This window comes from Jaculus jaculus, chromosome 3 (genome assembly GCF_020740685.1).
Source record: "Jaculus jaculus isolate mJacJac1 chromosome 3, mJacJac1.mat.Y.cur, whole genome shotgun sequence".
Taxonomy (NCBI): Eukaryota; Metazoa; Chordata; class Mammalia; order Rodentia; family Dipodidae; genus Jaculus; species Jaculus jaculus.
Window position 1 is genome coordinate 97,926,567 of NC_059104.1, and position 25,743 is coordinate 97,952,309.

At 38.8% G+C, this 25,743-nt stretch overlaps 1 protein-coding gene and 1 long non-coding RNA gene across 2 annotated transcripts in view; both read right to left on the bottom strand.

Moving 5' to 3' along the window:
* LOC123459450 overlaps positions 1–9,322 on the bottom strand; it is a 47,031-nt gene extending 37,709 nt beyond the window's left edge. The window contains exons 1-9 of the mRNA XM_045146072.1: positions 9,260–9,322; positions 9,108–9,169; positions 8,631–8,655; positions 5,215–5,236; positions 3,831–3,898; positions 3,081–3,105; positions 2,839–2,879; positions 2,417–2,438; positions 2,111–2,158 (exon numbers count right to left, since the gene is read on the bottom strand). Of these exons, the coding sequence (XP_045002007.1) occupies positions 2,111–2,158; positions 2,417–2,438; positions 2,839–2,879; positions 3,081–3,105; positions 3,831–3,898; positions 5,215–5,236; positions 8,631–8,655; positions 9,108–9,169; positions 9,260–9,322 (376 nt within the window). The remainder of the gene's footprint in view (positions 1–2,110; positions 2,159–2,416; positions 2,439–2,838; positions 2,880–3,080; positions 3,106–3,830; positions 3,899–5,214; positions 5,237–8,630; positions 8,656–9,107; positions 9,170–9,259) is intronic.
* A 1,418-nt stretch (positions 9,323–10,740) lies between these two features.
* Positions 10,741–13,807, bottom strand: LOC123459377. The gene is made up of 4 exons (XR_006636260.1): positions 13,739–13,807; positions 13,250–13,277; positions 11,160–11,200; positions 10,741–10,759 (listed from the first exon to the last, which is right to left on the bottom strand). It is a non-coding gene; the product is annotated as an uncharacterized LOC123459377 (long non-coding RNA).
* Positions 13,808–25,743: the final 11,936 nt, after the last annotated feature.

Here is a 25,743-nt window from a genome sequence, read left to right on the forward strand (position 1 = left end):
TCTCCTTCTGGGCTTTATGATGCCGTGTATTTTTCCTAATTGTGACTTACTAGGTTTATGCCAGTGACAGTACTGTGAGCTGGGGTAGAATGGGAATCTAGCCACTACAGAACAATGAGGCTTATTTGTCACCCCCATAAGGTTTTAATAAGCATAATTAGACCTTTTCCTTTGGGCTCAGGTGAAGTCATTGAGTGTATTGAAATATTTGTCTAATTTTCATGTTTGGGAGGAGATTCCAAGACTCAACCACAGACCTTACAGAGGTGGGTCATACTGATTATATATTCTAAGTTATATTTAATATATGATACATATTTCTATCTCTGTATCTATCTGCATACATACAAACATACATACATACAAACATGTATGCCTACATACATGCACAGACCAGATAGGGTCAATCTATGCAAGGCTTTAATATGCAGTAGGATTTGATGTCAGAACTTGTTCATTTCCCTTAAATCTTTAGAAGTGAATTAACGTCCCGCCATTGTCTTTACATGGACGCAAACTATTAGAGCCACAAGTGTTACTATGGTGTTCATATATTCTATCCACTTCCCACAGCATGTAAAGCAAGCTTGTGTCAGAGACCTGGAACTAATTCAAGCAAAAATGCTACTATTCTAATTGGTAATCCCACAATCAGAAATAAAAAAAAATTACGAAACAAATGAAAACACTAAGGATCTCCATCCTTCCTTTTCCACGTCCTGGATTTCTGATCAATTATTAGCTACAGAGAGCACATGAGCTAGTCACCATTGACAGAGTTTATGAGAGGGTAGTGCTGCAGAGCAGGTCTTCATGATCTCATGCCAAGAGAACAACAGAATGTACACCATTATTGCAAAGCAGATGATAACACACTTTGAGTTTTTATTTTACCTCCAAAATTTGAACACAGGTGAAATTATAGTGAATACTAATATTTCACTACTTTTCATGTTTGGGACCAGTTTTCAAGACATAGCCCTATGTCTTAAATGAGTGGTTCACATTGTACTACAGATTGCTTTATCCACACAATTCATGCACACTGAGCTGAAAGAGAGTATATTTATAATTTTCAAATAAATGACTATGCCAACATTAGTGGAAACACCTTCTTATTACTTATAAAGCTTGTGTGACAACAGGATATGCCAGGGATGAGTCGGACCTATGAACTAGAGTCTGGAGTACTTCCCTGGTTACTCGACAAGTAGACTTTCAGCTCTTAATCTACTGAGACCATGAAAACTCCCAAGGTCTGTTTGAGAATCTGAGGGGAACCACTGCTCCACACACCAGAACTCCAGTTTTCACTTTCCCACATACACATTTGGAAGCCCACAATGTTTCTTTTTTTTTTTTTTTTAATTAATTATTTATTTATTTGAGAGCGACAGACACAGCGAGAAAGACATATAGAGGGAGAGAGAGAATGGGCGCGCCAGGGCTTCCAGCCTCTGCAAACGAACTCCAGATGCGTGCGCCCCCTTGTGCATCTGGCTAACGTGGGACCTGGGGAACCGAGCCTCGAACCGGGGTCCTTAGGCTTCACAGGCAAGCGCTTAACCACTAAGCCATCTCTCCAGCCCCACAATGTTTCTTTTTGTCCTGTTCCAGGAATAAATTTAGTTGATTGCATGAGTTAATCCAAATTGATGTAAATTATGCATTGCCATGGCTTTGTGTTACCAATTGGTTATCGCTAATTTTATTGTAAGCCATAAATATATTCTGAGAATTCATAACCTCAGACAGAATCACACAGACATTAAAAATCAAAAGCGAAGACAGTAAAGATCGCTCAGTGGTTAAGTGCACAATTTGGTAAGTAAGAGAATCCATGGGGGTCTTAGACTCACTCAGTTTAAATCCCACACAAAAATACCATATCTCCAGATTCATGCCCGAGTCATATGTAAGCTATGATCAACTGCATTCCTTGTATTAGAGGTAAAGGCTCAAACCTCAACACAACATGACATGGGCACAATTACTGAGAGGAAATACCAAAAGCCTGGGGTTTTGCAAATAGCAGGAGCAGGAAAAATTGGTCTTTTGGAAACAACCATCTTTAAATAAGATCTGGCCAGAACTGATGTCTATTACTTACATCCATCTTCATTTCCTGAACTTGTTTTACTTGTGTTCTCCCATTTACCTATAATACACATAAGTGCACGTGAGTCAGTAAAGTGGTTCACCCACTCCTGCATACACTAGATACAGTCACATTAACTCATAGACAATGAGCAACAGGTTTCCATAGGCTTTTCATACAGCCTTCATGGAAGGCTCATTTCATCTTACCCACACCCTACACCCAAAATTCATTTGTAGAACGAACACAGATTCAGGAATTTAAGAACTGAAACCCAAAGATATTTCCTCAATAAAGGAAAAGCTTTAGCATACATACTCGATGATGTGCTACAGGAATCCTGCAATTATAGAAAAGAAAACACTATGAGAAGCAGGCGATACCATAGGCAAGGTGTTCTTTATCTTAATTTGGCCATGAGGGAACACTGAGTTAATTCAAAGTGGTCACAAACCAACAGTTTTCACAAAGGACAACAGCAGAACTGTCAAGAACATTTCATGCACAAGTATGTTTACATTGTGAAGTACACAATCCTTAGTATAAGGAGATAAATCATTTGCATTGGAAATTGTTCTCCTATTCGGGATTCACATCAACTGTCCATGGGAGGGAGGAATTGATTGGTCAAAGATTCTCATTCAACTCCACTGCACCCAGAAACATGTCTGCACAAGTATTCTGCACATTGAAAGAACATAAAGTAAACACTGTTACATGTCAGAAAAAGATTCACTTACATCACTGGGTGTTCCTTCTTCCAATATTGTGGAGATGGAAACTGACAGAAAAGAAAGCAATGGTTAGCATTTGGTTAACTAGGAGCTATAGTCTCTTGGGGAGCTTGCTCTATGTTATTAAGATTATATAATATTATATAATATTATATATTATATAATATTATATATTAAGATTATATTATTAAGGAAAATCTAGGAAAATTTTACAATTTCTATGTAAGAAAGAATTATAAAATATTAACCTTTCTCAGGATCTTCAAAGTCAATCTGCAATTATAAAAACAAATACATTGTAAGAAGTAAATCATACAACTTATGGACACATGGATTTATTTCTCACTCTCACCATAAAAAATTGTCAATCCTCTAAAATAGAAAAACAAAAACACTTCTATAAAGAAACTAGAGAAATGGCTCAGTGGTTAAGGTGCTTGCCTGAGAAGCCCAAGACCCATGTCCTAATCTCCATATCCCAAGTTAGCCAGAGGCACAAAGTTGAGGCAAGAATAAGGTTGAACATGCCCACTAGGTGGCATAAGCATCTGGAGTTCAATTGCAGTCACTGAGGCCATGACCCGCCAATCCCCCCCTCCAAACATAAAAATATAAAATTTTTTAAAAAATTGTCACTCAATTTCATAGGCTTAAAACACAGGATGAGTTTCATACTGGAAATCCAGTGATTGTTCACTGCAGGATGTCTCTCCTACTCTCATGACCTCATGAAATACACAGAAAACCAAGGAGGACACATTGCTTAAAAGCAGGTGAAGACCTAGTGTATAATGTATAACCTGAACATGTATATGCAGGTGCATATTTTGCATGAGTTAACAGAATAGAAGTTACTATTCTGCTATGATTCCAGGGGGGGAAAGTGAAAATCAATCAGTATATATAATATCACTTGTCATGTTTATGGAAAGCCATCTAAAAAAAGAAGAAATTAGGAAAGCAGCATTTTTATTTCAGGCTAAGAAAAGTAACCTTACATTTTCCTTTTCTTCAAGGATTTTGTCCTCTTCCGTACATTCTTGCTGAAGAAGGATAATTTCCTTAACTAAAAGAGAGAGAGAAACTGTTAGTCATTGGTGTTCTGGGTGGGGTTTCACTCAGAGAGCACTTCTTAGCCACAACAAAGGCCGGTGTGTATGGCTGTGCACTAAACATCAGAATCAGTGCTGCTACAGCAGCCTCTTCAAGTGAAAACAGACACCAGTCAAAAAGCAGTGGAGTAAAAGCTACTGTCTGAGCCCGTGGAAGTCTGATCATGGCAATGGAAGACAAAAGAAAAGAGTCTTTAAATAGAACTATAGTCCTATAACTCACAGTGATATCTTGGAAACCTAGACATGTGAAATTCTAAAAGCATGGAAAGTTATATTTCATAAGTGCTTTAGATTACAGAATCTTAGAAGAAATATTCTCATAGATCTTAAGCAATGGTCCAAGGTAATTCTGAAAATATTTTTCAGTAGTGACATCAGAGAACATGAAAACATAAATACTGCCAAGACCTCTCCCATTCTAAATGTATCTTAGGTTCTTTACTGTGTTCTTTAAGCCAAGACTATATGAAGGCAGACATGAACATGAAGGTACTGGTGAAGGTCCGGAAGGCACACTGGGAGAGGACCAGCTTTTCCATTTGACTGACTCTTTGACCTTATGTCAAAGTTCATGTGTGTGCCTGTGAAGGCTTTACCTAACCACATTCCCCATGTCACATGTCAGTTCTCAAACCAAACACAACAGTACTACTTGAGCACAATTGCTAAAAACAGGTACCAGAGGCATGGAGGTTTGTCTGGGCAAGAAGCAGAGAAATGGTTCACAAGGAAAGATTAACTATACATACCATAAATAAGCAAGACAAAGCATAACTCACAGACCGAAGAGCTTAAAAATTATCCCCTGAGCAGGAAAAGCATAGGAACCTCCACACATAAGTCCCGGTTCTCATGTTACCATTCCCCAGGACCTCAGACTACACAGCATAAAGTAAAATATGATTGCTCCTGGAGGCCTATTTCATTAGACCTGACCAGGAATGACGTCTGATATGTACTTTGATCTTCCATCTCCAAGGTGGTTATACTTAGGTGCTCCCATTTACCAATAAAAAACACATGAGTGTACATTAAACAATAAGGTGTTTCACCCATTCTTGCATACACTAGGTACAGTCACATTAAGTCATAGAATATGAGCCTCACATTTCCATAGACTTTCCATACAGCCTTCATGAAAGACTCATTTCATGTTATGCACATCCTACACCCAAACCTCATTCCTACAAGGAACATAGATGCAGGGATTTAAGAACTGAAACCCAAAGATAGTTCCTCAATAAAGTAATAGCTTTAGAATACATACCTGGTGATATGTTACAGGAGTCCTGCAATTAGAGAAAAGAAAACACTGTGAGAAGCTGGTAATACCATAGGAACGACTTTCTTTGTATTACTTTGGAAATGCAGGAACACTAAGTTAAGCTAAATTTGTCACAAACCAACAAAATTTTCACAAAGGACAACAGCAGAACTGTCAAGAACGTTTCATTCACAGCTACGTTTACACTGTGAAGTACACAATCCTTAGTATAAGGAGAGAAATCACTTGCATTGGAAATTGTTCTAACATTCAAGAGTCACATGAACTATCCATGGTGTGATGAAATGATTTGTAGAAGATCCTTATTCAACTCCACCACATCCTGAAACATGTCTGCCCAAGAATTATGCACATTGAAAGAACATAAATTGATAATTTTACAAAAGTCCCCCCAAAAGATTCTCTTACATCATCCAGTGGTCCGTTTTCCAATATTGTGGAAAGGAAACCTGACAGGAAAGAAAGCAATGGTCAGCATGTTGTTAACTAGGAGATATAATCCCTCGTGGAGCTTTCTCCATGTCATCAAGACTAAATTTTGTTGAATGATTAGATAGTGTGGACCAAGAAGTGACTGACTTGTCCTTCTGGCTGGGAGAAGGAAGAGAAAGGAGCAGAAACATAGAAGCCTTTTTCCTGCAAATATAGTCACTGTAAGTGGTACACAATTATCAAGCTCTGCTGAGATTTGAAGCACGTGCCACTAACCAGCACAGCAGGAGGAAGCACATGAGTTTGAGTCCAATCTCAGGTACACACTGAACTTCAGGAATCTTTTGCCCAGAGGAACTCTGGTCTCATAACTAAGAAAAACTAACATGAGATGACTCATATTGCACAGGGACATTCAATGGCACACTCCTGTCATTCTTCCTTCTTCATGTATCAAAAGCCGTCTGAACTACTAAGGCCTTCATGACATTTTCAAATATCATGAGTTTCATGATGCAGGTATATGCTGCCATGTTTTTTACAGGATAATGAATGTTGATTCAAAGACAGTGGGATTCTAAAATAGAAAATGCATTATGTCATATTAATAACTAGTGTCTGTGCAACAGATCACCAAATTGTACAGGTTAATTTAAAGTACAAGCATTTCATAATTTTACACTGCCAATATCACATCCTTTGCATATTTCTTTGTGCCCACAGTGTTGTTAACGTGTTCAGACAGTCATGGTGTATTTTTTTTTTTTCACTCTGTGAAGGTGGTACCCTTGAGCTGCGGCATTATCTTCATGGTTCAAGTTCACAGAGCCTTCTATACCAATGATGCCTGAATCTAAGAAATATGATTGACAACAGGCAGCCGAAGAAGGAGGACAGCTGATATTGGCATTATGGAAGCAAAGAAGAAGCATTCATAAAGGGTATTAAGATGATCAGTAACAGTTGTTTGCTGATGAAAACATGATCTGTAAATCAAATGAATAAATGGATTCCCATTTATTTCCAAGCAATGACACAAAATAATTACTAAATCTTCACAGAATTCAGTTTCCCTAGCTCATGTTCATTCTCTGTGATATATCAGCTGTTGAAAAAGCATGTCTGGATTATGTAAATGGCTCAATAATAGGGAGCAAAGAGCAATCAATTTACTGATTAAAGCTCAGTACAGTGAGGAAACAGGTATATATGCTTATGTGTAAGTTTATGTTTATTTGTTACAATACTCACACCAATGTGCTCTCTTTCACTAACATGTAGAAGTCAGCAGAGCTTGTGGCTCACCTCTTCCTGACTACAATGAAGGCACGGTGGCTTACACAAGACCAAGTTCATCTTTCTCCTTTTTCACTCAGAGATTTCATAGATAGCACCAAAGTACAACTGAATGATAGTCACATGAATATGGTGCTTTCATCCCACCTGAAAGGTGATACCTTCCTAAGTTCGGAAAGGATGGACAGGATGAAGCCATAACAGAGAATCTGAGTCTTTAAATATATTTCTGGATTTCTCAGTATTTCACATGAGCTGTTTAGTCTATACAAGGCACTGACTATATACTGTGACTTAGCAGGGTATGGTCATTACCTCTTCCCATTATGAAGTTAAATATATGGTCACTGTCCTTTGCCTGTCCCAAAGCTACCAGTTCTCTCCTATGCTGCTACTGCCATGCCCTATTCTGTACTATCCTTACAACTTTTAAAGCATTCTTTCTTGGACTCCACTGGAATTTCTGTATTATAACTAGAAATTCTGAGGTGAGAAATTGACACATACATATATATGTGGGGGTTGAACATTCTCAAAGACAACTCATAGAGTATGTTTCCTTCACTCCTTGTGTGTCTGTGTTCTGTCTTTCTATGGATTTAGTGGCTATACCCTATCAGTCAGTATTGACACTGATCATCAAGGGGAAGGCCAGTGATTGGGTGCCCATGGTCTTAATGGTGGAGCACATGAGTATGCTCATAAATGTGGCAAACAGGATTGCTACCAATTTCAGTGTTTCACTCTAAGATCAGCAAGGTCTTAAGTAGACAAAGAGTTAAAAATTTCCTGTGTTCACTTTGAAATTATCAAGGGTTTTAAAGTAATTTATGAATTTTCACATTTGGGGCCAGTTTCTAAGACAGAAGCCCAGAAAATACAGAGGTGGGTCACACTGTTCCACTGATTACGTCTACCAGCAAATACCTGGAACTGATCTGAAACTGGTATATTTGTGCTGATCATATAAATGACTGTGCCCAAGATTTTTACCAACTTCCTATTTCTTGTGATATTTATGTGAAGACAGTGAACCTTTCTAAGGGTGCTAGATCTAGGAACTGGAGACAGGAGCTCTTCCAGAGTCCACAGGCAGTTTTGTCTCTCTGCTCTCCTGTGGGTGTTGTCTGAATGACAGGCTGGGAGAAGCAGCAATGGCCCACAGGTCTGGGATCATGTTTCTTTGTCCACAAATTTGATAACTAACATTCCTCATTATGTTCTCACATTACAGGGGATATGAAATCTACCCCAGGTATAAATATAGTATTGTTTTAGGTAGTAATTTACATAATGTTCATTTAATGTACATATTGGTCACAGTATTTTTCATGAAGAGGTTGAGGGTAATTGTGATGTGAGCTTAAAATATCTTCTGACAAAGAAAGCCCCAGGCAGAATCACTCATGCATTTAAAAATCACAAGACACCGATGCACACCAGGCCCAGCATTCAACATGTACATGAGCCCACATAAACCTGGCAGTGAATAAAATTGCACCCAGCAACTAGAGGAAACTACCCAACAAGTTTTAACTGAGACTATCAGAATAATTGTAAGTTGTTTCCTGCCCTCTTAACCTGTAGAAATCTACAAACAGTGTCACTATTTAAGGGAAACATAGGAAAATATTACAATTTTTCTCAAAAAAGAATTCCAAAGTACTAACCTTTTTTAGGATCTCCAAGGTCAATCTGCAATTACACAAACACATTGAAAGAAGTAATTCATACAAATTATTGGCACATGGACTTATTTGTCATTCTGACCAGTAAAAAATTGTCAATCACAGGCAATGTCATAGGCTTACATCCCAGGATGACATGCTCACTGGATATCCAGTGATCATTTCTTGGAGAATTTCTCTCTGTCATTCCTTCATGAATTACAAAGAAAACCAAGGACAAAACTTTGCTTGCAAGTAAGTGGAGACCTAATATGTAATTTATAACCAGAGCATACATTTGCCAATATCCTTTTCTATGAATTAACAGTTTGTAAGGTTCTAATGAACTACTATTCCAGAAAAAATATATATAAATCAGTATATATAATCCCAGTTGTCATGTTTTATGGCAAAACTCTTCCAAAAGTAGGATTTTAAGACAGCAACATTTTTACTTAAGGCTAAGAAAAGTTGCCTTACATTTTCCTTTCTTTCAAGGACTTTATCCTCTTCTTCTTCCTGAGGACAGGTAATTTCCTCAACTAAAAAAAAGGAAAAACAAAAAATAGAGAGTCACTCTTAGTTGTTGGTATTGCAGTTAGGGTTTCACTGAGAGAGCACTGCTTAGTCACCACGGAGGCCTCTGTGTATGGCTGTGCTCTAAACATCAGAATCAGTGCTGCTACAGCAGCCATGTCAAGTGAAAGCAAACACTAGTCAAGGAGAGAAACAGCAACTGTCTGAGTCCTTGAAAGTCTGATCATGGCAATGGAAGACAAACAAAAAGAGTTTTTAAATAGAACTATAGTCCTATAACCCAGAGTAGTTGCTTAGAATCCTAGTCATGTGAAATTCTAAGAGCAAGAACCAGTGAGTTATATTTCTTAACTGGTGTAGAATACAATATCTTAGAAGAAATGTTCTCATAGATCTTAAGCAATGGTCCAAGGTAATTCCAAAAATAGATTTTTAGTAGTGACATCAGAGAACATGAAAACATAAGTACTGCCAAGATTTTTCCCATCTAAACATATCTTAGGTTCTTAATGTGTTCTTCAAGCCAAGACTATATGAAGGCACACATGAACATGAAGGTACTGGTGAAAATCCTGAAGACAGAGAGGGACAGGACCAGCGTTTCCATTAGACTGACTCTTAGACCTTATGTCAAAGTTCATGTGTGTACCCTGTGAGGATTGGACCTCACCATATTGCCCAAACCAAGCACAACACTACTATTTGGGCACAATTGCTAAGAACCAGAGGCATGGACTTTTGTCCATGCAAGAAGCAGGAGAAGTGGTTCACAATAAAGATCAACTTTAAATGTCAGGAAGAAGCAAGACACCGCATAAGTTACAGACAGAACAGCTTAAAATTTAGCCCCTGAGAAGGAAAAGCATAGGAACCTTCACACATAATTCCTGATCATCATGTTGCCTTTCCCAGGATCTCAGGCTGTTGAGCAAAAGGTAAAATTTGTCTGCTCCTGGGGGCCTATTTGATTAGATCTGACCAGGAATGATGTCTGATACATGCATTGTCTTTACTCCCCAAGCTTGTTATACTTAGGGGCTCCCATTTACCAATAATAAAGATATGAGTGCATGTTAGACAATAAAATGTTTCACCCATTCTTGCATATACAAAACACACTCACTTTAACTCATAGACAACGAACCTCAGGTTTCCATAGACTTTCCAGACAGTCTTCATAGAAGACTCATTTCATCTTACTCACAACCAATACCTAGCCGTCATCTTAACAAGGAACATAGATGCCAGGATTTAAGAACTGAAACCCAAAGGCATTTCCTCAATAAAGAATAGGTTTAGGGCTGGAGAGATGGCTTAGCGGTTAAGCGCTTGCCTGTGAAGCCTAAGGACCCCGGTTTGAGGCTCGGTTCCCCAGGTCCCACGTTAGCCAGATGCACAAGGGGGCGCATGCGTCTGGAGTTCATTTTCAGAGGCTGGAAGCCCTGGCACGCCCATTCTCTCTCTCTCCCTCTATCTGTCTTTCTCTCTGTGTCTGTCACTCTCGAATAAATAAATAAATAATTTAAAAAAATAAAAATAAAATAAAATAAAGGAATAGCTTTAGAATACATACCCAGTGACATCATACAGGATTCCTGCAATTAAAGAAAAGAAAACACGGTGAGAGGCAGGCAATACCATGGCAAGGCTTTCTTTGTATTACTTTGGGAAAGCAGGTATTCTGAGTTAAATGAAATTTTTCACAAACTAACAAAGATTTCCCAAAGCCAACAGCTGAACTGTCAAGAACATTTCATGCACAAGTACAGTTACACTTTGAAATACACAATCCTTAGTGTAAGAAGATAAATCATTTGCCCTGGAATTGTTCTGCCATTTAGGAGTCATATTAACTATCCTTGGATGTGATGAATTGATTTGCAGGAGATTCTTATTCAACTCCACAACACCCAGAAATATGTCTGCACAAGAATTATGCACACTGAAAGAATATAAAGGGAAGATTCTACATAAGTCACAAAAAGATTCTCTTACATCATCTGATGGTCCTTTTTCCAAAATTGTTGGGAGTGAACCTAAGAGGAAAGAATACAACTGTCAGCATGTCCTTAACTATGAGGTGTAATCCCTTGGGGAGCTTTCTGTATGTTGTTAAGTCTAGCTGCAGTGAATGACTAGCGATTGTGGACTGAGCTGTCACAGGCTCATGCTTCTGGCTAAAAGAAGAATGAGAAAAGAGCAGAAAGAAAATACACATGGGAGACTGGTCTTTGCAAATATATCCTTCATAGATGATACACAAATATCAAGCTCTGCTGAATAGCATAGCACTTGCCAGTCATCTCAACACTGAGGAAGTGTAGGCAAGGGAATTTGAGTCCAATATCAGGTACACATTGATTTTCAGGAATCTCTGGGCTCTAAGAAATCCTGTATTTTAATCCTCATGACATTTCAGGTCATTTCAATATATGAGGATCAATAATGCTTGGATTTGCTGCTAATTTTTACTGGATTATGAAAGTTGATCAAAAACAGTTGGGAATCTGCTGTACAAATTGCATTATGTCACATTTATAACTAGTTTCTGTCCATATTATCACCAATAAATATTTCTCTATTTAAAGTACAAGCATTTCATAATAGTACACAACTGCCAATTTCACCCTGTTTTGCTTAACTCTTTGAGCACAATATGTTTTTCCCCTGTGATCAAACAGTCATAGAATTTTTGACACTCTATGTGATGCTGGTACTCTTGAGATCTGGCAGTAACCTCATGGTCCAGGTCCATAGAACCTGGATCTAAGAACATGATCATGATTGACAGAAGGCAGCAACAACTGAAGACAGCTGATATTGGCATTATGGAAGAAAGGCAGAAACATTCAAAAAATATATTAAGATGAACAGAAACAGGTGTTTGCTGATGAAACATGATCTTTAAATCTAACAAAGTGCATTCTCATTTATTCCTATAATACAAAATTCCTATAATACAAAATGATTAAGTCTTCACAGAATTCAGCTTATATGTCTGATGTTCACTCTCTGTTATTTATTAGCTATTAAGAAAACATGTCTAGTTCATGACAATAGTTCCACAAAAAGGAGCACAGAGCAAATGATCATCCATTTTCTGATGAAAGCTCAGAACAGTGAGGAAACAGGTATTTTTGCTTGTGTGAGTTTCACTTCAGGCTTTACAATGCACACATCCAAATGTTCTCTGTCACTAACATCTGGAAGAAGTCAGCAGAGCTCGTGACTCCCCTACTCCTAACTACAACAATGAAGCTGCACTGGAACACACAATACCAACCTCAGTTTTCCCGTGGTTCACAGATTTTGTAGATGATGCCAAAGTACAGTTGACTCTTGGCCATGTGATTATGTTCATTTCATCCCACATGAAACATAATATCTTTCTAAGTGGTGAAAGGATGGACATAATCAAAGTCTGTCACTCCATTCCTATTTCTGGTACAGCTTAGGTGATGACAGAGGAGCCTCTCTAAGAATGGTTAGACCTGGGAACTAGAGGGGGGAGTACTTGAGGAGTCCACAGGCAGTGTTGTCTCTGCTCTCCTCTGGGTATTGTCTGCATAACAACCTGTGAGAAATAGCAATGGCCCCTATTTCTGGATTCATGTTCTTGTTTGTCCACATAGAAATTTGAGAGCTAAGACTATTCATTTTGTCCTGCATTAGAGGTGATACTACACCAACCCCAGGTATAAATATAGTGCACTGCATGCTTTAATTTACAGAATGTTCATGTAATATACATGTTTGTCATAGACTTTTTTAAGGAAGAAGATGAGGGTAATTGTGACTAAACTTTCAAATATCTTGTGAGAAAACATGACCTTAGGGAAAATCACATATGTATTCAAATCACAAGATGCAGAAGCACACCAGATCCTATCATGGAGCAGTGAGTGAAATTGCCTCCAAGAACTAGAGAAAACATTCCAACAAGTTTTCACTTAGACAACTAGCTTTATTTTGAAGGTTTTTTCCTGCTCTTTCAACCTGTAAAACATTATAAACATCATCACTATTCTAAGAGAATCCAGTAAGGACTTACATATTTCCATAAATATTAATAATAGTATACTTACAATTTTTATCATCTTTTGTGGGTTCCATCTACAATTATAGAAGCAAACACAGTGTAAAAAGTCATGGGACTCACTGATACCTTGATTTATTTTTCATTCTGACTATTACAAACCATCAATCACTGGCAAGGTTACAAGCTTACAACACAAGAATGAGATACACCATTCAAAACAGTGATCATTTCCAGGAAGAGCTCTTGATACCTGTCATTACCTCATGAATTACAGCAGATCCCCAGGAGAAGACTAGGCTTCCTTGCTGAAGGATGACCCCTCATACACCATTTCACCTGACCCTGCATAGGCAATTGTCCATTTGCAAAATGTAACAGTTGCTAAGTGGCTACCCTTCCACCATTCTGGAAAACAGAATCTGAAATCTATTAGTATCTGTAATACTCAGTGCCATGGTTTAATGGCCATGGATGACCTGAACTAAAAACAGGAAATTAAGAAAGCAACATAAAAGATGAAGAAAGATTGTTTTACCTTTTCACTGGATTCTGTGTCTTCATCTTTATTATTAAGACTGTTGTCATGAGTGGTAACAACCTCCACTAGGAAGACAACAGAGTAAGTGTTACTCAGAGGTGATGAGGCCCGTGCATTACTCAGAGAGCACAGCTTGGCCAACACAAAGGCCAGCATGTATGGCTGTGCTCTGAATACCAGAAGCAGCGCTGTTACAGCAGCATCCTCAAGTGACAGCAGAGACTAACCAAGAAGAAAAGGTGGGGGGGAGTGTGCTGGAGAGATGCCTCAGTAGTTAAGACACTTACCTGCAAAACCTAAAGACCCAAGTTCAAGTCCTCAGTACCCATGTAGAACCAGATGCACAGGTTGATTCATGCATCTGGAGTTAGTTTGTAGTGGCTAGAGGCTATGGCATGCGCATTCTGTCTGTCTCTCTCTGCTGGGATTGATGGTGCGTGCCTTTAATCAAGTTCAAGGCCATCCTGAGTCTGCATAGTGAATTCCAGTTCACCCTAGGCTAGAGTAAGTAACTAACAGATTAAAAAAAAAAAAAAAGCCTGGAGAGAGAGAAGCAACACAACAGAAAATAGCAGCATCCAAATGGTACTAGTGAGTGTCCTCTCACTCACAGTGAGCATGTTGGAACCTAGATAGATGGCATTCTAGTGCCAAGAAAACACTTTATAAGTTATAATGTGTGCTAGTGAGCATTTAATATAAACTTTATAGGAAATCTTCCTTGAAGTCTCATAGACAATGTTTCAAGAGAATTCAAAATATTAGAGCTTGGTGAGTGACATCTGAGAAATGAAGCCATAAATACTGTCAAAATTCTCCCCTCATCATACATTCGTTACTTCAGTGTGCCCTGTGAACCAGGATCCATGAGAGATGCACATGAAGGCCCTACTTTAAATCCTGGATGAAAAGAGGGGGGATCTGCTTCTTCACTGACTCATTCTTAAGACTTTATGTCCATGTTCACGTGAGTGTCATGTGAGTCCTGTATCCCGCCACATTCCCTATATCATAGGTTAGTGCCCAAAACTCAATACAACATTTTGTATTTATCAGGAGAGCTGCCAAAGGCTTAGAAGTTTGGCAAAGGCAGAAACAGAAAGGAACAGGTTTGCTGGGAAAGATCTCTTTTAAATGACCACCCAACACAAGGTGGACGTTAGGTCCCAGGCACTACTGCATAGATTTATGCCTTTGAAAAAGAAAAGGCAGGCTGGAAAGATGGGTCAGTGATTACAGATGCTTTTTTGCCAAGGAAAATGGCCAGAGTTTGATTCTCATGTTTAGCCACATGCACAGAGTGGCACATGCCTCTGGAGCTTATTTACATTGGCACACAGTATCCTGGTGTGCCCATTCTCTCTCTCTCTTCTCTCTCTCTCTCTCTCTCTCTCTCTCTCTCTCTCTCTGTGTGTGTGTGTGTGTGTGTGTGTGTGTGTGTGTGTGTGTGTTTCATAACTTAGTAAAAAGACACATGAACAAAGAAATATTAACCAAAAAAGGGAAAGGAAAAGCAAAGGATCTCTTCCCCCAATATATATACTTGTCCTCTGAATACCTTTCTCACCACCACAGCCTTACCAGCAAAAGGTAAGTTTTCTTCAATACCAGCACTTGGGAAACTGAAGTAAAAGCATCACTGTCAGATGCAGAACTGCTTGGGCACCAAAGTGATTTCCAGGTCAGCCAGGGCTAGGCCTCCAACCTCCTCAAAACTAACAAACCCAGCCTGGAGAGATGGCTTACCAGTTAAAATGCTTGCCTGCATAGCCAAAGGACTCAGGTCTGGATCCTCAGGAAAAAGAGACCAAGCAAGTGAGTGTGAGAGAGAGAGAGAGTGAGAAACTGTGCATGTGTGTGTGTGTGTGTGTGAGAGAGAGAGAGAGAGAGCAGAATGGGCACACCAGAGCTTCCAGCTACTGCAAATGAAGTCAAACGCATGTCCCACTTTGTGCCTCTTGCTTACATGGGTTCTGGAGAATCAGATCTAGGTCTTCTGGCTTTATAGGCAAATGCCTGAACTGCTAAGCTATCTCTACAGCCCAACATGTACTGTTTTAACCAATGAAACAGATTTAATACTAAGCAAAAAAAAAAAAAAGTATTAACAGCAGCATGTGGTACTACACACAATACTAGGGAGGCAGAGATAGGAGGGTCTCTATGAGTTTGAAGCAGACCTGAGACTACATAGTGAATTCCAGGTCATCCTGGGCTACAGCGAGACCCTATCTGGAAAATACAAACAATAATACATAGTGAAATTCACCCTCTTTTCTAGAATGAATGATTCTACAATGAAGATACTGAATCATTTCTTTAAAAGCACCATTTTATCTAAATGTAAAATTTTATGTAAAAAATTTTACTATTTCTTTTTGGTAAATAGATTTTAAACCAATTCTAGCAAGAAACTAATGCAGTTAGCTTATTTTATGTTTCACTTAAGATAAGGCAGGGGCCCTTAGCTAAAGGACTGTTTATTTGTTACTTTAATACTACAAGGGAAGTGCAAAGGTAAAGCATAGTCTAAAACGGTGCATATAGGAAGCAGCATCTTAGCAGCAGTGCAGTCCTTCAAGATTTTCATTATCATGCTTTCCTGAACAAGATGGGATGGCTCAACATGAAAAGAGTTTGGGTAATAATATTATGTATTTTAGTGTGGAAACAAGCCTTGCAGAAATTACCTTTTGGATTTGTGGATTCTTTGTCCTTCTTAGAGGTACTTTTGGATATGATTGATTGAATTGGCTTAATATGGTGACATAATAAATCAAAAAATTTTAAACATCAAGTGAAAACTTAGAAAAGGCATTGTTCTATATGCCCTATAAATTACTCTATGAGAATACATGCTAAGCTACGTGTGATGGTTCGGCTTCTGTTGTTTTGTTCATAGTCTTCTAGGAAACGGGTAAACCTGAATGTTCAATTCATTAGTAGCAGTTTTTCCCTTTAATGTAGGCTTTTTGGCCTACTCTTGAAAAACTGCTTTATTCCTAAGAACATGATTCTGAATCGTCATCAGCCTTACCAACCCTTCCAGGTTCAGACCTAACCTCCTACTTTCGTTACTGTTCACTGCATTTTCCTTTTATGTTTAGCCCAGTGTTACTAAGATAAACAAGGGCAATGAAGTTTGCCAACTTTGCAATGCATTTGAGGACATTGTGGCAGCTTTAGAAGGCTTTCCCGATTTCTATTCCTCAGACAGGAGACCCACAACAAGTTTCGGATACAAGAAAAAGTCATGGGCTTGCACAGCTGTCATGTTAGAAAGCTCTGATAGGAATTCAAATGTGGCCTGTTACTTAAAAGCCAACAATTTTAAGGAATGAGTTTTACTGGCCACTTAAACTCTTTGTACAGTGTCAGATTGCTAAAAAAATAAAAAATAAAAAGAGCTCCAATAAAAAAAGAGATTAAATTTTAAGACTCCAAATCAGAGGAGCACTTCAAGTTATTTTGTTTGGATTTGTTTTTAGTGTAAAGCAGATAGTCATTGGCTAGATCTTTTGTTATCATTTCCATACCTGAGAGCTGTGCCTATTTGCCATTATGTCTATTGATAGGACAGTGACAAAGAAACATTCTTCAGTGAATTCCTAACTTAGAATTGTTAACATTAATGCTCAATAAACAAATTCCCTGAAAAAAAAAAAATCTCCTCTTGGCTGGTGGGCTCCAGGGCTGATGGAGGCGGTGCATGGCTGCCTCACCCCCACCTCCACAGGGGCCCGCCTCCGCCCATCGCCCCACCATGCCTCCCTGGGCTGGTATGAAATCTTAGCCACCTTCCCAACAAGCAGCTGGGCCTGCTAAGCTGCTGGTGGCTCTCCTTTCTCAGGCTCTCTGAGCAGCCACTCCCCCACCCAAGGGTCCCGCCTCCGCTGAGGCCCCACCCTGGCCCGCTCGCCTACCTGTGCTGGGTCCCTCCTCCCATTGGACACCGCAGTATATATGTAATTTAGTGAATGAAATTATAGCATAAACAGAATTATCAGTGTATATTCATGAAGAATTAATTATATAAAATATTTTAACATTTACTATCCAGTCTACTTGAAGGGAAAGCATTCAATGGCCAGTCAACATACCTTTAGATGAACAACAGCCCATAGTTAAATACCATTAAAAAATAACGCTACTAACACTCTCGGCAGAAATCTGACTTTATGGCTCAGTGCCTAGACACATACTGGCAGAATTCAGCACTGAGAGGGTAGATATCACAATAGCCCATAGAACTTTCAGTGGGTTCTCAATCGCTACTATGACAACCACCTCTGATATTAGCCAAGTGTGCTTCTGTCAGTTCAAGACATTCTATAGGTTACTTTATGTGTGGGTGCATGTAATATTCTCTCCCTAAGACTATAACTACCAAAGTAGATGTATTCTTCTCATATGTTTAAATTATTATGAAGTTTCTTATCTCTAAATGTGTGACTGCACTGAAAAATATTCACATCACTATGTAGTTAAATGATAGGATAGTCAGTGAGTAATATAGACAAAGTATTATTCTAAGAACATCTTTGTGTGGATATAAATATCTTAGGCATAAATACATAATTATACTATTCAATATAAATTTTCAAATAAACATGTAAAATTAAGTATACTATAGCAATAAAAGCTATTCATGTAATATATTCTCATGATGTGCTCATGAAAACAAGCTATAAAAAGAAACATAACCTATCCCCAAATAAATGAAACAAGCTACTTTCCTGAGGAATTGTTGTACATTGAATTTGAAAAGCCATAAGCATATTAACAAAATTAAACCTGTCTTTTTTTTTTTTTTTTTTTTTTGAAGTAAGGTGTCACATTAGCTCAGGATCTCACTCTTTACTCCCAGGCTGGCCTTGAACTCACAGTGATCCTACTACTTCTGCCTTCCAAGTGCTGGGATTAACGTTTGTGCCACTATGCCCTGCAAACCTGTACTTTAACAGATCATATGTAAAACATATTTTTAGGTGTATTTTGTTCTAGAGAATCCTACGAAGGTTTAGAGGCCTACTGAATATACAAAATCAATTGCAGAAAAAATCCCAGAAGGAACTGTCCTCAGCCTGGGAGATTGTGAACAAGCCCAAAGCTTCTTGGCTTAATTTGACAAGTTTGACTGCCTCGATTTTCCAAAAACAATTTTCTGCTGCTTTTGCTGAGAAGATGCTCTCACCATGAGCGGGGACTGTGTTAGTCTGCACACAGGTTCACTTCTGCCCAGCTAAGTCGCTTTGCTTTCCCTTTAGAGTCCTGGGTGTGTCTTGTTTTCCATTAGCGCTTCGGGGCCATTCTAAATAGATGCTTTCTCTGCTAAGCCACTGAGACTGTTCCACATCTATGTTTGTGAGGCAAACCTACAAGGTGATATGGTTATTTTACAAGGCATTTACACTGGTGGAGAAGAGCAAGCTAATAAGCAAGGTCACATGAGGTGACAGCTATGTGAGTTTTCCTCACAATTTTCCTGAAGTGTGCTTTGGGACTTAAAACTTGCTTTTAGTTTTCTGAGTTCAAATACCTTCTTATTTATTAAGTTACATTTATTGTTAGTTTACTGGTGCCATGCTGAAGAGAAAGACATAAGTGATAACATGAATGAGGTGTTAAAATACAAAATTATTTTTGCTTCTAGTGTCTAAAAACAGACTACATTGTGCATCTTTTGTAACACTGTCTGTCCTCATGATAAACGCTGAAATAGCATGATAAACAGTCCTATCCTTCAGTATAATCAGTTGGGGAAAACTAGCCTTCCCCCCACCCCGGATTGTTTCTTAAAAGGTAAATTGCTAATTTATACTGTGTGATTCTGTTCTTCATAAAATAGGTTTCATTAATCACAACAAATCACTTATTGTTAGAAACTACTACAGGGTATAAAGTAAAATCTACCATTTTTTTTTTTAGTATTGTGAAAAACTCACATTGCTTGTCTCCTAAGGCCCTCAGAGTAGGCATGGTAGTCCAGTGTCTTCTACTGACAAGTGTAATTATCCACCTGGGGCCCCAGAAAGACTCCTGCTCTAACATGACTTTGAAGCAAACCAAAATCAGGCTTGTTAAGGCAAAGGTTCTCTCTTCAGAGCCAGGCTCACATCCGGGGATGGGTCACAAAGCTGAGGAACTTCCCTGGCACCCTGCTACCCACCTGGCACAGCTGCCTGCTCTGTGGATATCAACCTGCAGGGTAGGGGGGAGTCATAGTTGACAACCAGCTCCACATCGGTGCTGACCAGGCCACGGGAAGCTGTGTCTGCAAATAAGGATGTCTTGGGAGCCCTTCGAGAAGCACTGGAAAACCCCTGCCCTCATGAAGGCTGGCATGTGCCCTGCAGCCTTAGTTGTAGGATCTCGGGGTCATCCAGAACACATCCTAGCTGGTTCCCAGGGCCTGAGCTGTCGCAGAACACCAGGACATCCCAAGGGTCTAGTCTCATGTGCTCATCATGCTGCTTGAGGATTTGTACAACTCTGTCACCTTCTCTGCTCCTTTTAGCGTCACAGATGTCTGTGGGACATGAGGCTCCAAGCTGATCAGCCAATTTTCAGAGCCTTCCACAGATCTCCTGGAGAGTCCCCGCACGTGTGCTGACTGCTGTCTGGAAGCTGCAGCCTAATCCTGCACATGCCACAACTCCCGCTGTCTGCACACCTGCAAGCCCAAGGTCGTGCCCAGTGACCCGGCCACAGCTTGCACCTGCCAGGCTAACTCTCAGGAAGGCACCAGCGGGACCAAACTCGGTCGCCCAACAGGTGTAGACACGCGGGCGGGAGGAAGCACAGAGTCTGGCCACTGCTGGTTTCCATGCAGATGTCGCAGTGGCCGCCAAGTGCTGGGGGAAGGCTCTGGACTGCACCGTGGGATGAGCCACTGGGCACAGCTTCCTCAAGGGCACCCAGGACTGGGTGTGCCAAGCTACGCCGGGAGACCGACGGGTAGCGGAGGGTGGCGCCTCCTGTCGCACGCGCCCCAGGGAGAACTGGTCCCTTGAGTCCAGCGACCGGGCAGAGCCTCCAGCCTGGTGTGGCCAGAGGCGCGCTGCCAATCGCTCAGGGCTGTGCACGCGGGTCGCTTCCACCCCTGCGGCGCCCACAAGCGGGGCTCCAGGACGCACCACCACTGGCCACCAGCGTCTCCAGGAAGTGGAAGAGCCGTTTCACTATTCTTATTAAAACTGTTGGTGAGAAAATGATCTGCTGTTCAAGTAAGTTTGTTTGACATTTTTCTTAAAAATATTTCAATATGCATTATTTATTGTTATAACAAATGAGCTAGGAAAGATGCATTTTCATTTTGTGACAGATCTAATAAACTTGCCTAACTAATCTTTAGTATGGGATGATTTTGATGCTATCTTTGGAGCTTTGCACTGAATATTAAAAATTATACTGGCACAGTGTATTCACATAAAATAAGTAGTACTTGGCTTAATTGTTAATATTTGGGATACTTTTTAAATCACTGTTTCAATTAGACTCAAAATTCTTTCTAATTTTTATTTACTTTTTAAAGGAAACATCTGTCAAAGTAGTATTTATTCATTCCAAACTAATGTTTGTGTGAATTATATCTATATTTTCATGATATAAGAATAAAGTTTCTTTGAAGTAAGGAGGGAAAAATCTGGATTCATTGATTTTGCTGAGGTGACGTGTCCAGTGTAAGAATGATCCATGTGTTAGTTTCCACAAGAAACTTCTTGGTATTTCAAGAAGCTTTAAGTAGGGGGTACTGATAACTGCTACTCTGTCAGTCCGCTGTCTCCATATGCAGTGAAATTTTATGATCCCTTTATAATGAAATGTAAGAAATCACAACCGTTCTTGAACAGAAAAGGCTTCCATGCTTTATGATTCTGTTATTATTATAGCATACCTGTTTGCTCTTAAACTCTAGGATGTATGGAAATCTTTCCTCTGCTTTCCCCTACCTTTTCCTCCCAAGTAGATAAATCTATGCTGTCCCATACAGTGTATTTAATTTTTGGAAAATATATGCTATACATCAAGTGTGTGTTAATTAAGCCACTTTGATATTTTATGCTTCTACAGTTCCTATTTTCCTCAGAAAATTGTGGAACAAGTAATTACCAATTATAATGATGCCCATTGTCCTCTGCTGTAAAAAAAGAAGTCTGAATAGGTACTCGACTTGTTTCAATGTCCATGAACTTGAGCTACTCATGTGCAATTATGTGTATGGGAATGGAGTACTGTTCATGAGTTGTATCTACATCATCATATGGATGTATATTTATTAATAAAGTAACTACTTTACAAGTAAAAAATAGAATAAGAAAAAAAATACTCGGGGCTGTTTTTGATTGAATGTGTACAGTGTTAAGTTAAATTTTAGAATCTACCTGTATTTTATTCCACTCAGCCTGCTTGAATACTCCTATAGCAGGGAATCTCAACCCCTAAGAACATCTTTGTAGATACTCTGAGAGTCTTAAGAGCCGCACCTAATACCTTAAGGTCCTACCCTGAAAATATATTACATCAAATCAATTGATACAGCTAAGAATACACAGCTAGCTAGAAAATCCAAGCATTAACTTAATCCAAGATGCAAAAATATATACATTATAACACAAGAAACACTAAAAAGCAAGACGATATAAATCCACCTAAAAGTATTAATGCATCAGAAATGTCCTCCAGTGAGAAAGAGTTAGAGGAAATGCCTGAGAAAGAGTTCAAAAGAATAATTATAAATATGTTCAAAGAGGTCAAAGAACACATGAAAGCAATCAAAGAAGAAATCAAAGAGGAAATCAAAGGAATCAAAGAAGAGGCAGGACGCCAATTTAATGAAATAAAGAAGGCAATACAAGACATAAATAGGGAAATAGAAATAATAAAGAAAAACCAGTCAGAATTACTAGCAATGAAGAACACAGTTAATGAAATAAAAAACTCTGTAGAAAATCTCACCAGTAGGATGGATGAGGGAGAGGACAGAATATCTAAGCTAGAAGACCAGGTGGCAGACCTAATGCAGTCCAACAAAGAGAAAGACAAACTTATAGAAAAGTATGAGTGGGAATTTCAAGATATTCGGGACACTATGAAAAGATCCAATATAAGAATTCAGGGCATAGTAGAAGGAGAAGAACTCCACTCCAGAGGCATAGTAAGCATCTTCAACAAAATCATAGAGGAAAATTTCCCCCAAATTGGGAAAGAGGTGCCAATACAGATACAGGAAGCCTTTAGAACCCCAGCCAGACAAAACCCAGAAAGAACCTCTCCTCGCCATATTATAATCAAACTTCCAAACACACACACCAAAGAAAAAATATTGAAAGCAGTTAGAGAGAAAAATCAAGTTACCTACAAAAGCAAGCCCATCAGGATTACAGCAGATTATTCAACACAAACTTTTAAAGCCAGAAGGGCTTGGAGTGATATATTCCAAGTTCTGAAAGATAACAACTGTCAACCAAGGTTACTTTATCCTGCAAAGTTATCCATTCAAATAGATGGAGAAATAAAGACATTCCATGACAAAAGCAGGTTAAAGGAGTATTTGGAGACAAAACCAGCTCTACAGAAAATACTTGATAGAATCCTCCATGCTGAACAAAAGGAAAAGCACACATATAAGGAACCTAGAAAAAACAAGCTATACTCAAATACCAGTTAACAGAAGAGAGCACAGGTAGAACCAGTAACACACACACACACACACACACACACACACACAAATGGCAAACATAAATACACACCTTTCAATAATATCTCTTAATATCAACGGTCTCAATGCCCCAACGAAAAGACATAGATTTGCAGACTGAGTTAAAAAGCAGGATCCTACAATTTGTTGTCTCCAAGAAACTCACCTTTCTACAAAGGATAGACATTATCTTAGGGTGAAAGGTTGGAAGACGGTGTTTCAAGCAAATGGGCCTAGAAAACAAGCAGGGGTTGCTATCCTAATATCAGACAGGGTAGACTTTAGTCCGACGTTAGTCAAAAAAGATAAGGAAGGTCACTTTATATTGATTAAGGGCACACTCCAACAGGAGGACATTACAATCCTAAACATATATGCACCTAACATGGGGGCTCCCAAATTCGTCAAACAAACACTATTAGAACTAAGGTCACAGATAACACCAAACACAGTGGTGGTGGGTGACTTTAACACCCCACTCTCATCAATTGACAGGTCATCCAGGGAAAGAATAAACAGAGAGGCATCTGGACTAAATGAGGTCATAGAAGGAATGGACCTAACAGATATATACAGGACATTTCATCCAAAGGCTGCAGAATATACATTCTTTTCAGCAGCACATGGAACATTCTCTAAAATAGACCATATATTAGGACACAAAGCAAATCTTAACAAATTCAGGAAAATTGAAATAATTCCTTGCATTCTATCTGACCACAATGGAATTAAACTACAAATCAGTAGCAAGAAAGGCTATAGAGCATACACAAAATCATGGAAACTAAACAATACACTAATAAATGATGAGTGGGTCAATGAAGAAATCAAAAAGGAAATCAAAAAATTTATAGAGTCAAATGATAATGAGAACACATCATACCAAAATCTCTGGGACACAATGAAGGCAGTTCTAAGAGGTAAATTTATAGCCTTAAGTGCCTATATTAAGAAATTAAAAAGGTCACAAGTAAACGACCTAATGCTTCGCCTTAAAGCCTTGGAAAAAGAAGAACAAGGCATACCAAAAATTAGTAGACGGGTAGAAATAATAAAGATTAGGGCAGAAATTAATGAAATAGAAACAAAAAGAACAATCCAAAGAATGAAACAAAGAGTTGGTTCTTTGAAAGGATAAACAAGATTGATAAACCCTTAGCAAATCTGACCAAAAGAAAGAGAGAAGAGACACAAATTAATAAAATCAGAGATAAACAAGGTAACATCACAACAGATTCCAGAGAAATTCAAGAAATCATAGGGACATACTATAAAAGCATATACTCCACAAAGTATGAAAATCTGAAAGAAATGGATGATTTCCTTGATGTATATGACCTACCTAAATTAAATCAAAATGAGATTAATCACTTAAATAGACCTATAACAAACATGGAGATCCTAACAGTTATCAATAATCTCCCAATAAAAAAAGCCCAGGCCCGGATGGATTCACTGCTGAATTTTACCAGACTTTTAAGGAAGAGCTAACACCATTGCTTCTTAAGCTTTTCCAGGAAATAGAAAAAGAAGGAATTCTACGAAACTCCTTCTATGAGGCCAGCATCACCCTGATACCAAAACCAGGCAAAGATAGAACAAGAAAAGAAAATTACAGACCAATCTCCCTCATGAACATAGATGCAAAAATGCTCAACAAAATATTGGCAAACAGAATACAAGAGTATATCAAAAAGATCATTCACCCGGACCAAGTAGGCTTTATCCCAGAGATGCAGGGATGGTTCAACATACGCAAATCTATAAATGTAATACATTACATAAACGGGTTGAAGGACAAAAATCACATGATCATCTCATTAGATGCAGAGAAAGCATTTGACAAAATCCAACATCCCTTCATGATAAAAGTCCTACAGAGACTGGGAATAGAAGGAACATATCTCAATATAATAAAGGCTATTTATGACAAGCCTACAGCCAACATATTACTAAATGGGGAAAAACTGGAAGCTTTTCCACTAAAATCAGGAACAAGACAAGGGTGTCCACTGTCCCCACTTCTATTTAATATAGTTTTGGAAGTCTTAGCCATAGCAATAAGGCAAGAGACACACATAAAAGGGATACAAATTGGAAAGGAAGAAATCAAGTTATCATTATTTGCAGATGACATGATTCTATACATAAAGGACCCTAAAGACTCTACTAGCAAGCTGTTAGAGCTGATCAAAACCTACAGCAATGTAGCAGGATACAAAATAAATACACAGAAATCAGTAGCCTTCATATATGCTAACAACAAACACACAGAGGATGAAATCAGAGAATCGCTCCCATT